Here is a 13,083-nt window from a genome sequence, read left to right on the forward strand (position 1 = left end):
CGTCCCTTCATGAGGTAGTTTTGTGTTTGCGGTATCCCCGGTTCAGAGATTCTACTTTCAGAAAAGAGTTCTAATTATACTGCAGCAGCTTTGGGGCATAAACCATATTCTCATTCTGCCACCATGTGTAATAAGGAATTTGAAACGATATACGTGTTTCTGAAAGGGAAGGTGTGTCTAGTGTATCATTTGTTGCCTTTCCTCTTCCAGCTTCTTGCTTCATTCCCAGACCATTTAGCTCCCAGCAAGGCACCGGCAAAGGCTGGTGACCAATCAGAGTGGGCCTCTGGGCTTTGGGCCCGCCTCTTTCCAGGTGGGAGGGGGCGTACCTGAGGGTGCTGGGCCCTCTGCCTGCAGGTGGAGGAAGTCTGAGAAATGAAGGCCGAGGCTTGATGACATCATCGTCATCCTCTGGCTCCCGACACACCGGAAGCCCACGTGCACCCCTAAGCTTTTTAAGTTCAGGCCAGTTTGAGTGGATTTTGACAAAGTGATGACTAATACATGTCTAATTAAAAGATTGTCCGTACCGTCAAGAGAATATTTTACAGCCTGAAAAAACAATGTTTAGAAGAGCCAGGCGGAACATTGAATCGCAGAACATATTGCTAAGTGAAAACAGCACAAGGAAAAGCAGTAGATCCGCAGGCGAAGGAGAACATTGAGAATGAGAGAAAACGCAGGTGGTTACAGGAAAAAAATCCATGTCCTCACAGCCTGAGGGAGGGTCCCCAGCAGGCAGCCTAATGACAGCCACAGAAAGCCAGGAAGCATGCTAGCACCACCCCCTTGTTAACGTAAAAAAAAAACAAAAAACATTGAAACCTGTAAAGAGTTTTTGTGAGTTTATTTGAGTCAAACTGTCGACATATGGCAGGAAGCAGAACCTCAGCGAATTGAGATCATGCTCCGGAGAATGGCGGGGTTACATCTGCATTTATACATTGCAATCAAAGGAGGGACGTAGGTGGGTTACATGAAATCCATTGGTGACAGATTAAGGAGGAGGGATAAAGCAAAGCAGGGAAACCCCTGGGATTGGATAAAAAGTAAAATGATGGACACACACTTAGGTGGGTGCAGGATCAATTAACATGATAACGAAGGAATTTGTGGTATCTGTCCTGGCGCCCAGCACATTTGGTTGTGGCCCAGGGGCTCCAGAAAAAGTTACAAGTTACCCAGACATTTCAAGGGTATGTTATCATAGATGCAAAAAGACAGATGGGCTCGGTTAAGGTAAAGGTTGACCTTGTCAGTGAAGATACCGGCCTAGGACATAACTGCCCACCATCACTGCTTTTAACGTGTAATTTCAGGCCATCTTTGGTGGTTACTTTAGGTCTCTGAGTTTGCAAGACCGCCATGCAGGCCTCCCCTGAGCTTACAGGTCAGCATGTGGCCCCTTTCATCCACACCCTATATTTTTACGTTCTGGAATTTAAAAAAATGTATTTAATGTCAGTGCACTACTTTCAAGAGAGCAGCTAACACATCGACCCAAACAAGCATATGTTTAAGGTAGGTGAGCGGGGAAGGCAGGAAGGTGCCACAGTTCCTATGTCAGAAGGAGGCCCAGAACTGGGGCCTTGGGGAGACAGGGCCTCTCGCTTCCCTGATGGAATCTGGTTGAGCAGGTTCCAGTGAATCCTTTTGTGCACAAAGGAGGATCCTATCCTGCGATTGCTGCCCAGGGGGTGGAGAAAGAGAGAAGAGAAAAAACGGAAGGTGAGTTCATGAAGAAGGAACATGGGCAAGCCCTTGTGAAGGATCATATAAACGGAGCCCCTCGAAATGGAGCTAGAGCTGGCACCTGAGGACCTGCCTGTGTGCAGTGTGCCTCTGCTCTTTGGAAGGTTCGAGTGGCCTTGGCACTGGGCCTGAGCAATCTTGTACCGAAAACACTGCTTACCGCGATGACCAGACAGCAGTTACTGTGACTGCTGCACAGACGACCACTGGACTGAAAATTAAATAACATTATTTAGAATTCGCTTCCCTATGTGATGTCATCTGCACCAATAGAGGTGCCTTTGAAACGTAGGGTTCGAGGTACAGACTTCTTCTCGGGGGTCCCTGTCCGACAAAGTTTGAAGAATAAACTCGTGGACAAAAAGGCTTCTTTAGTTAAAAAAAAATGGCCAAAACCGGTTTGGCTCAGTAAAAATATATGGACGTTTATTGGAAGCTTATACAAACTCCATCTGGGCAGGGGGGTCCCAGAGCGGTCCCCCTGGGAATGGGCCACCAAATGGGAAAAACCTGCTCACTCTCTCTCTCTCTCTAATGGGAAAAAATTCTACACCCAAAAATCTAAAATCTGTAATCTGTCTTGTGTCCCTTGGTCTCCAGGCTATTAGTATATATGCTGTAGTTCTTTGTTTGACCCTGACCCTTTCTAATTGGGCCCCTTCCCCATGTTCTGACCCTGTGCTCTCCTACTTGGTCACTCTTTTTTTTCAAAGGCCAAAACGCACATGGTGCCCCCGTCCTTCTCTCCCCCTTATCTTGCAACATTCCTCTATCTCCTGTGGAAGTATGGTTCCCCTTTCCGCATCTGTCGACATTTCTCTGTTCTCTGTGAGGGTAGGTTTCCTTCTTCCCAGTCCTCTGTGACTTTCCTTTATCCTCTGTGAACGTATGCCTTCCTCTCCCCTTATCGTTGGCATTTCCCTGTCCTTCACATCCCCATCTTATCTGTTCTGGTTGGGGTTGCTTTGGATCGTCTTTATGGCCCTCTCTCTGGCCAAGGGAGGGGTTATTACCCCGTATGGCTGTGCCAGCTGCTCAGGGCAGGGCTGCGTTTGATCCACCTTATAACTGCCTTCATTGCTCAGGCCAGAGACACCGCTGTCCTTCACATACACACCCTCCCCCACGGACCCTCTTTATTCCCTAAGCCTGCCTGTTTGGCCCCTAGAATTCCTTTCGCCTTCCTTGATTGATGTCATTGTCCCCCTTCCCTGTCTCATCGATACCCCTGGCCTTTGTCTCCTAATCCAAATATTATTTGGGCTTCTGCCTGGATTCCTGATTCCTGAAGAGCTGTCCTTACTGGTCGCAAATAAACAATAGTTTCCCTCTCCCTTCGAAAGCCCTTATTTTCCGGTGACACCTTCCCCACTGGGGACCCGACTGTCTTACCATCAGCGCTTCACAGAGAGCCCAGCGGGAAACAGGAATGTGGACCGACTGGGAGAGAGTGAGTGGAGACCAAGGGAGCCACGGAGTTAGCACCCCTCCCCCCTCCCTGAAGGAACAGGGACAGTGAAGACACCGGGTGGCAATGGAGGAGAGAGGACAGCTCCACCTTCACAGCACTCCCAGCTGACAGTGCCCGGGACTCACGGAGCACAGGGAGGAACTCCGCCAGCAAGTCCCAGGCATTGTCTCTGCCACCCCAGCCCGCCCCACCCTGCCCCTTCTTCCACTCAGAGCCACTGTTAGCCTGCCTCCGCCTCACCTGCGGCCCGGGGTCCGGCTTCCCCTTGCTTGGCTGGGGCCTGAGTTAGAGTCGCCGTGGCTTCCTCAGAAGATGAGCTCCTAAGGCCTTTTTCCTGCAAGAGTTTCTGTAAAGAAACAAAACCACCCATCTCAGGAGCGCTCTGGGACAGAGGCGGGCAGAGCCGGGCCAGCTCTGAAGTCCGCTCCCAGCTTCATCCTGACCCGCTCCACCTGGGAGAGGTGGGCAGTTACAGAAGCTCCCTGTCCCAGCCAGCCAGGGCCACCATGACAGAAAAACACACGTCATTTCTCATAGTTCCAGGGGCTGCGAGGCCCAGATCAAGGTGCCAGCCCCACACCATGACCTCATTCAACCCCAACCCCTCCCCAAAGCAGCGTCTCCAAATAGTCTCACTGGAGCTTGCGCATGTGGATGCTAGGGGGGCACATTTTCATCCCCAATACCCCCTGTGGCTCAGTGTCCTCTTCTGTACAACTGGGAAGCCCCTCTTCCCAGGCCAGGGACCTGGAGGGACATCAAGGGAGAAACAGGCACGGCCAGGCCTGGCCAGCTGGGCACCATCATCTCCGGAGCCCTCGTCTGCAGGGGCAGCCATGCAAACTGCACACACACTGGCTTCCTTCACACCCTCCCCTAAACCTGGGTGCCCATGAGCCCCAGTCCCTCTCCCCTCCCTCCAGCCTCACCTGCAGCTCCTCATAGAGCTGGGTGAGTGCTGCCAGCTCTCTCTCCTGCTCCTCAGCCTTGGCCCTCAGCAAGTCCGCCAGCTCGGTCCTGGCTCCCTGCTTCAGCTGCTGCCAGTCCTTCAGGAGGCTGCCCAAATCCATGCCCAGGAAGAGGCCATTCAATACGGTGTTCCGCAAGAAAGCGCTGCTCCCCATTGCTAGCGGTGTGCCTCTAAAGGCCCTTTGCACCCTCCTGGCCGTGCGGGTGGAGGCCTCGCCAGTGACCAGGAGACGCTTGGCGGCAGCGGCCAGGCGCGGGTGGGCTCTGGCGACCTGCAAGGCCTTGACGTTCTTCTTGATGCCCTTGAGGGTCTTCCCACAGTTATAGATAGTCGTTCCGGCCTTCACGGCATAGGCCACAGCCTCCTCGACCTTTGGGTCAGGGGCAGACAATTCGCGGCTGACCTGAGCTTGGGCCTGTTTATTGTGACGGTATTCCAAAATGCTGGTAAACACACTGGTGGCCCCAGCAGCTGCCCCCAAACCTTGACCAGCAGCTGTAAGCACCAGGCTTCCTCCGGCTGTGACCGGAGCGAGGGCCAACCCCAGGAGGCTCAGGGCTCCGGAGGCCACAGCGACCGAGTTGGTCACCAGGCTGGTCTCGGTGAAATTTTTGTGGGTTTTGTCGATGTCGTCTGCGAGGGCACGGTACTTTCTGATGGCCATTTCTAGTTCCGCTTTCTTTATGGGAAACTCTTTCAAAAATATTCCTTCTTCGGGGGACAGATCTCCATCTTGTTGCTCCACATCTTCACCTGGAGGAATGTCATCGCCATCCCTGCGGATGAGGGAAATAAAGATTTGGTTTTGCCCTAACCAGTTTAGCTCAGTGGGTAGAGCCTTGAACTGCAGACCCAAGGGTCTGGGTTCGATTCTGGGCAAGAACATATACCTTGGTTCCAGGCTCCTCCCTGGTTGGGACATGTGCAGGAGACACCTAATCCATGTGTTTCTCTCACATCAATATTTCTCTCTGTCTCTCCCTCTCTCTTGGAAAAATATCCCTGGTGAGGATAAAAGTAAATAACTAAATAAAGTTTTGATTTCAGTGTCCCCGATGGGAAGGCCAGATTCTTAGGCCCAGTGGTTTCCAGAAGCCCCTGCCGCTCCCAATTCTGAACCCTCCCTGCATCTCCCTAACACCCCTGTGACCTCCGGCCTGACCCTGACCATGCGAAGGCCGCAAGCGCTGCTGGGAGCTGCTGGTTCCATGAAGAGAAGAAACCCATGAGAGGGACGTCCGGAGGGACACAGGGGAGATGCGCAGGCCAGAGGGCAGGAGAAGGGAGAGCGGTCCTGATGGATATTTGCAACCTTGGTCAGAGAGACTGTGGAAGTGTCACCGGCCAGAGGCAGTGGGCAAAAGCTAGGGTCCTGGTCAAGGTCAGGACTGATGGAGCGGGGGGTCATGGAAGGTAGGAGAACGGAGCCCAGGTGTTGGGCGGGAGGTTGAGAGGTCTGTAGAGGCAGAGGACAGTCACGGAGGAGGTGCCACGTTGTATGAGGCGCCCTTGGCTTTGACGACCTTGAGTTTGGCGGCTGAGGTGTGACTTTGCCTCTGTCAGGAGTAGCCCAGCAAGAGGCCAAGCTAAGCGACCAGCAACGTTTTAAACCTTCTCCTTGGCACGTGGCCAGCTTTGCTTGCCCCTCAGGCTGGTGGGATTGGTCTTCCAGGGAAGAGACCAGGGACCCCGGGGCCACGAATTCTAAAGTCTTGTCTTTAAGGTGCTTGACAGCTAAGGCAAGCTTGGCTTCTTGTGTTTTTTAATTAAACCAAATGCCTCAAATATGGACACTCGGCCACAGTGCCTCCTGCGCGAGGCAGCAAGGCCCACTGACATAGTGTCGAATGGCAGCCTGGTTCTACCAGGCACAACGGCGGTTCACCGAATCACTCAGCCAGCATCTCGATTGTCCACGTTGAGCTGGAGCCTGGGATGCTACGCCTGCGGCTAACGGATAACTGGGCTTGAGTTCATGAACGCAGACACACTACAGGGCTTTCCTGGGGTCACGTGAGCCAAAAAGACGGCGTTCCTGCTTCATGAGCCTCCCAAAGGTGAGCCCCCACCCCCACGGGACAATGTACACCTGAGGATCCCAGTGCTCAATGGCATGGACCTAATTAGATCTCAACCTGCACTCCAAAATGTTTAGTTCACCACGTGGAATGTGCTTCCCGAGGAGAACTGCCTTCCTGAGTGGGAAGACAGGCCGGCGTGGTGGCCAATGCCTTTGGGGTTGCACATGTGGGGGTGCCTGAGCATTTCAGCAGGGGCAGCCCTTTCCCTGAGACAAAACTTGCCGGGTTACCTTTGCAAACCAACACCAGCTTCGAGTTTTTGCCACTGTGGCTCCAAATCCGATCTCCTCTTGTTCACGGGAGAAATGGGGGTGTTCCCAGGGGTCAAACGACTTTCTGGTTGGAAACATGGAAAACAAGGTGACTGCAGGGGCCATGAAACCTTACGAGATTCGAGTGTGGTGGGGTTTGAGATATGCCGAAGCCAAATAATGGTGAAAGACTTGTACTGTGCTAACTATTTGCCTACAATTGTTCTCACATTTTATACTGAGGTATAGTTTGCATATAAGTACACAAATTGAAGCCCTCCGCTCAATAAATGTGTATATACAATACACACACACACACACACACACACACACACACACACACCATCAGCACCCAGACCAAGGTAGAGAACAGGTTTCCTGTGACTACCCACAAGCAGCACTCACCCTGCCCCAGAGGAAACCACTATTCTGACTTCTATAACCATTGATTAGTTTGCCTATTTTTGAACTTCATATAAATGTTTCAGGTATCAGTCGTTTTAAAAGATGATTGGTATGCAGTATCTCTATATATAAAAGGCTAAGCGACTGGCCAACTGGCTGCTATGTATGACACGTACTGACCATCAGGGGGCAGACACTCAATGCAGGAGCTGCAGAGCTGCAGTGACTTGGCAGTGTGGTTCTTGGGTGATGCATCCCAGAACCAGAGAAGAGGGAGCCTGATTCCTTAGGGGGCCACACAATCCCACCTTCAGCAGTGGGTTATGTTGTTGCTGGGGCACTGTCACCCAGAATCTGGTTTACTGCCAAGCTGCGGTGACTGCAGACACCCTTTGAGCTGTGGCACGGTGCTGCCCATGTGCTGCCCAGGTGCTGCCCAGGTGCAGCCGGCGGGGAGGGACCAAGGGAGGCTGGCTCCAGGGCGTGTCCAGCCCCGTCCCACCCAGTCCCGCCCCACTGGCCACCTTCTACTCAATGTGCACAAATCTGTGCACGGAGCCACTAGTTTCATTACATAAATACACGACAATTTGCTTATCTATTCTTCTGTCAACTGATATGTTTAGGTTGCTTATCTATTCTTTTATCAGTTGATATGTTTATGTTGTTTCCAGCCATTGGCTATTAAGAACAAATTGATTTAATGATTAAAAGATCATCTACACAGGACATGGCAACAATTTATAAAGCCCCTTAGTACCAGTTATATTCCCAAGAACATAATATTATGAGAGCTGCAAAGGCCCTGTCTGAGCACACAGGTGGGGTCTGAAACCCCTCCCAGAATCTACTTGCTAGATGGTGAGACCTGGGGCCAGGGATCGGGGCAGGTGCGTGTCTGTCAGGAGAGAGGGTCACTTTGATTGATCGATTGATTGATTGCACAAAGTGGTCATCCATTTGTAGAGCTATGTGTTCCCAGAGCTGTTCCACTTGTGGGCAGGCTTTTTCTAATAAGCACTAAGGCACCACGTGGTCTAGTAGTGGCCCTGATTTAAGGTAGGCGTGAAAACGAACGCTTGGGCTGGAAAATAGACTAGTTTTGCGAGAGGAAACAGGCTGACCTCTTAGGAAGTTATTGCAATGTTCAGAGCAAGAGGCAGCAGCTGCTTGAACCAGGTTGGTAGAAATGATCAAAATGATGGATTTGAAGGGATCCACAGGATTGTCAGTGAATGTGGGATGGACGAGACCAGGGTCAAGGGTGACCTCAGAGTGAGTCAGGTTTGGGGCCTGAAGGACTTCTACAGGGAGGATCCCATCTACTCAGATGGGTAGAAGGTTTTCTGGACGGGGCATTGAGTTCCGGTTGGGGAGGACTGAGTTTGAGATACCTGATTAGACATCCAAGTGATGCTGAGAAGGCAGCGGATAGATGAGTCTTGCTCTGGCTGGGAGAGCAACTGTGGGGCCAATAGTGTAGAAAGTAGTTAAAGCCACAAAATTACATGTGAGCCCCACCAGAGTGGGTCGGTGGTTGAGCATCGACCTATGAACCAGGTGGTTGTGGTTCAATTCCCGGTCAAGGCACATGCCTGTGTTGCAGGCTTGAGCCCCATAGGGGGCGGGAAGGAGGCAGCCGATCGATGATTCTCTCTCATCATTGACGTTTCCATCTCTCTCTCTCTCTCTCTCTCTCTCTCTCTTCATCTCTGAAATCAATAAAAATATATATCTTTTAAAAATTGCATGTGAAATGGTGAAAACCATCATAAAAAAGGGAGGACGCCACCAGTTCAGCCAGGCAGAGAGGAGACGGCAGCTGGCAAAGGACAGGACTAAGGACAAATGTTGGAACCAAGTGACTGTGTGTGTGCGACGGCGGGTTGTTGTGTGTCCTGTGTTCTCACGGGTGCTGGGCCTGCTCCCACACCTTCTCTTACAAAGACGTCACTGGGCTCTGCTTTCCCTCCAATGCAAGCGGCTGGGAGGGGAGCCTACCTTGGCAGATTGAAGATGTCTCTCTCCTTGCCACCTTCGACGTGCTCTCCTGGCTCTTTTCCATCCTCACAGTGGCGGGGCGTCTGGCAGATGTGTCTTGCGCTGCGGGAGGAAAACGCTGACCGTGGCATTAGTATAGAGTCAGTGTGGCCAAGGGCATCACAGCCCGCCTCCGTCTCGCACCAGTTCTGTGGTTTCAGGGAAACTCACTCCCTGCTCTCCGTTTCCCTTTCCTCCCCTGTGAAGCCCGAGTACACTGCCCATCTCCATAAATGTTGCGGGACAGAGGTTTCTGCATTTTTCATCATTATGAGCAGGATAAAAATCCTCCATTAAAAGGAAAAGACTCCGTGATTGGGTCATAAGGCGAAATCCAACTACATGCACTTCTTACAAGCGATGCATCGGAAATAGAGGCCCAGAAAGTTAAAGCTACAGGATGAGCCGGGGTGCAGCAGGCCAGGGAGGTGGCTGCGTCCAGGAAAGGGTAGAACCAGGGGTCCTCGTGATGGAACTTCTGCAAATGAACTGTGACCGCGACCACACAAATCTACACGTGTGAAAAGTTGCATAGGATGACGTGCACACACACACAAATGAGCGGAGGAGGCTGGTGAGATCTGAGGAAGTGGTTTGTATGCACATCCACTTCTTAGTTGTGATATTAGAGTTCGTAAGCCATTGTTGGCGGGGAAATTGGGTAAAGGGAGGTATGTGGGATCTCTCTGTATACTTTTCTCAAAAAAATTTTTTTTAATATATTTATTTTTTATTTCAAGAGAGGAAGGAAGAGGGAGAGAAAGATAGAAACATCCTGCACACCCCCGCACTGGGGATGGAGCCTGCAACCCCGGCATGTGCCCTGACCAGGAATCGAACCATGACCTCCTGGTTCATAGGTTGACACTGAGCCACGCCATCCGGGCCAATTTCCCCCAAATTAACACTGAAAAACACAGCTTGCGCCTATGAGAACGGCCAAAATCCGGATCACTGTCAACGTCAAATGCTGGTGAGGATGTGGAGCAACAGGAAGTCTTGGTCATCGCTGATGGTGATGGAAAATGGCACAGTCACTTTGGACAACAGTTTATCAGTTTCTCACAAAATTAAACATAGTCTCACCATGTGATCCAGCAATTGTGCTTCTTGGTATTTTACCCAAAAGGAGTTGAAAACTTGCGTCCACACAAAAACCTGCACAGGGAGGTCTGCAGCAGATTCATTTATGGCTGCCAATACTTGGAAGCCACTAAGATGACCATCAGTCAGTAGGTGAGCGGATGGATAAACTGTGGGACATCCAGACAACGGAATATTATTCGGTGCTAAAGGAAACGAGCTATCAAGCCATGAAAAGACATTGGCACAGCTCACACCTTGGTCTTGGACTTCTGGCCTCCACAGCTATGAGAGAACACATTTCTGCGGTGCAAGGCCTCCCAGTGTGTGTGGTCCTGTTCCTATGGCAACCTTAGGACAGGAACACCCCGGCTCTCACCTCCCCCCCATCGCCACCCCTCCCACCCCCCTCATCATTGGCATTGGCTCCTGGGGCTGGTGGAGAAGTGGCATGTTCTAGATACGCCCCCTCTCTCATGACCTCCTCCTTCCCTCTCTCCTCCTCCTCTTCCACTGCTAAAAAATCTTAGAAAATAAATCCTCCTTTACCTGCTTTGATGTCACAAAAGCCCTTATAACCCGTTTTCCTCTAATGATTTCAATGAATGCAGATTTACAATAGACATTCCAGAAACAAAGAATACGATTCATCTGTACTCTCACTACACGGAAATAAACACTGCCAGCCCTTGATTTTACCAGCAAAACCAATTTAGACTCCTGCTGCTCCTACAGTTTTGCATGAATTGTTGTCACTTAACATTATATTCTAGTGGCTCCTCATATTACCAGAGCGTTTCAAACAGCATAGAGGCCCTGTAACATCTCACCCTGTGGAGGTATCCTTTCGTATTTAATTGCTCCCCTGCTGTGGAATCTCTGGGTTGTTTTCAGCTCGTTTGTCTTTTATGAATAACTTTTGATCCTTATAGAAATGTTGGTCACATGTTTGGTTATTTCTATGGGATAGTCTTTGAGGTAGAATTAATGCATCAAAGATTTTTTCAAAAAATAAAAAAAAGGTTTTCTCCTCTCTGGTTTGTAAAGCTGGGTTGGGAGGATTTGGCTCCAGGGTGCCCATGGCCTATAACAGTGATGGCGAACCTTTTGAGCTCAATGTGTCAGCATTTTGAAAAACCTTAACTGAACTCTGGTGCCGTGTTACATATAGAATTTTTTTGATATTTGCAATCATAGTAAAACAAAGATTTATATTTTTGATATGTATTTTATATATTTAAATGCCATTTAAATCAACCAAAAAAATGAGTTTGCGTGTCACCTCTGACACGTGTGTCATAGGTTCGCCATCACTGGCCTATAATATAAGCCAGACATGCACCTACTTTAGGCACCTTTAATCCTCTCTGACACTGTGAAATAGATGTTAATGTTATTCCCATTTTGCAGATGAGGCCCAAGGAGACCGATGTCACGCTAGTCGGTAATTGGGAGAGCCCAGCGTGATTCGAGTTGATCTCCATCAGGGGTGCTTTTTCTCCCCGGGGGACACTGGTAATGTCTGTAGACATTGGTGGGGGGTGGGGTGCTACTGGCATCTGAGGCTGCAATGCTCAGGGCGGCCCCACAAGAGAATGACCCCGTCCAGGACGTCAGTGGTGCTGAGGCTGAGAAACTGCCCTGGAGCCCTTCTCCACCAGCACCTGTGACCCCCAGTTCTCATGTTAGTCCTCCCGGGCGGGCGAAGGGCAGAGGGGACCGCAGGGAGCTCTTTGGTCCAAACAGGTCCCCTCCCTACTGACCTCCCTGGATGTGAGAGCAGACAATGGGGTTGATGGCGGGGTAAGCCATGATACTTCTTTTGAGGGCTCACTTTTCTTTTCCTTTTTTAAATATATTTTTATTGATTTCAGAGAGAAAGGGAGAGAGAGATAGAAGCACCAATAATGAGAGGGAATCATTGATCTGGCTGCCTCCTGCACGCCCCACACTGGGGATCCAGCCCACAGCCCTGGCATGTGCCCTGGCCAGGAATCGAACTGGTTCATAGGTTGATGCTCAGCCACGGAGCCACGCCAGCCTGGCCGAGTGCTCATATTTCTGACGGTCTCTGTGTGCCTGCTTAGGGAGCCTTTAGTCCTCCCTGCACACCAACTCCCCGGGCATCCTCTCTATGCAAAGGTGGGCGACTCTGAAAACACAGCTTGGGGCCAGGCCCCTCCTTCCCACCACTTTCCCAAAGGAGCCTACCATCCAGGAGACACTGGGGTTGGCTTTGCACTTTCCACAACTCACCCAGCCTCTTTTCTCCTGCAAAGAGGGCACCCCTAAACCGGGCCTGCAGGGAGCTCCCAGGGAAACACCTGTGTCTACTCTAGAGGTTTCCCACACTCTGGGAGCCTGGCCCTCTCCCTTTAGGACCCTGGGGTTCCCCCGCCCATGGGGGAGGGGAGGGAGTCTCAGCTTGGTGGGTGATATCACACCTTTAATCAGGTTTCCTTTTAAAACAGCAGTCGCCAACCTTCAGGACCTCATGGACCACCAGTGATGACCACTGCTGTAAACTTCACATGGCCCATGAGGGAGAGATTCCTGTCCTGATTTATCAAAGAATTCGCACTGCAGTCCTGGCCGGGTGGCTCAGTTAGAGCATCGTCCATATGCTGAGGTTGCGGGTTCGATCCCCAGTCAGGCACACACAAGAATCAACCAAAGAATGCATAAATAAGTGGAACAACAAATCGATGTTTCTCTCTCTCTGTCTGTCTCTTCTGTCTCTCTCCCTTCCTCTCTCTCTAAAATTCAATTTAAAACAAAGAAAAAGAATTTCAACTTCAGACCCTTCCCAGGCTCACAAAGTTCATAATTGGCAGGACAGGGAGCGACTTGAACCCTAGCAGCGCTGACCACAGCTCCTGGCCTGTAGCCGACCCCTCAGGCGCCCAAGCAGCCCTCCCCGCTCTGCCCGTGCCTCACCTGCTCTCCCTGCAGCCTGTCCTCTGTCCTCACCTCTCTGGGGCCTCAGGTCCACAGGGCGCTGTGAGCGTCAGTCCAGGCTGGGAGGACAAT

General features: G+C 51.0%; 1 protein-coding gene across 6 annotated transcripts in view; it reads right to left on the reverse strand.

Annotated features, from left to right (window-relative positions):
- Nucleotides 1–1,577: 1,577 nt before the first annotated feature.
- The window catches only part of APOL6 (apolipoprotein L6), a 19,675-nt gene continuing 8,169 nt past the window's right edge, over nt 1,578–13,083 (reverse strand). For 2 of the 6 annotated variants that reach the window (XM_006767224.2, XM_006767223.2), the window contains exons 3-7: nt 8,932–9,049; nt 6,505–6,610; nt 4,153–4,969; nt 3,464–3,569; nt 1,578–1,686 (exon numbers count right to left, since the gene is read on the reverse strand). In XM_006767224.2, the coding sequence (XP_006767287.1) occupies nt 1,673–1,686; nt 3,464–3,569; nt 4,153–4,969; nt 6,505–6,610; nt 8,932–8,995 (1,107 nt within the window). In that variant the 5' untranslated portion in view covers nt 8,996–9,049 and the 3' untranslated portion in view covers nt 1,578–1,672. Of the gene's footprint in view, nt 1,687–3,463; nt 3,570–4,152; nt 4,970–6,504; nt 6,611–8,931; nt 9,050–10,883; nt 11,148–12,990; nt 13,071–13,083 lie in introns of those variants that run through there. The other 4 variants (XM_006767225.2, XM_015566203.1, XM_006767226.2 and 1 more) reach the window with 4 other exon arrangements.

Source organism: Myotis davidii, unplaced genomic scaffold (assembly GCF_000327345.1).
Source record: "Myotis davidii unplaced genomic scaffold, ASM32734v1 scaffold842, whole genome shotgun sequence".
In the NCBI taxonomy this organism is placed as follows: domain Eukaryota; kingdom Metazoa; phylum Chordata; class Mammalia; order Chiroptera; family Vespertilionidae; genus Myotis; species Myotis davidii.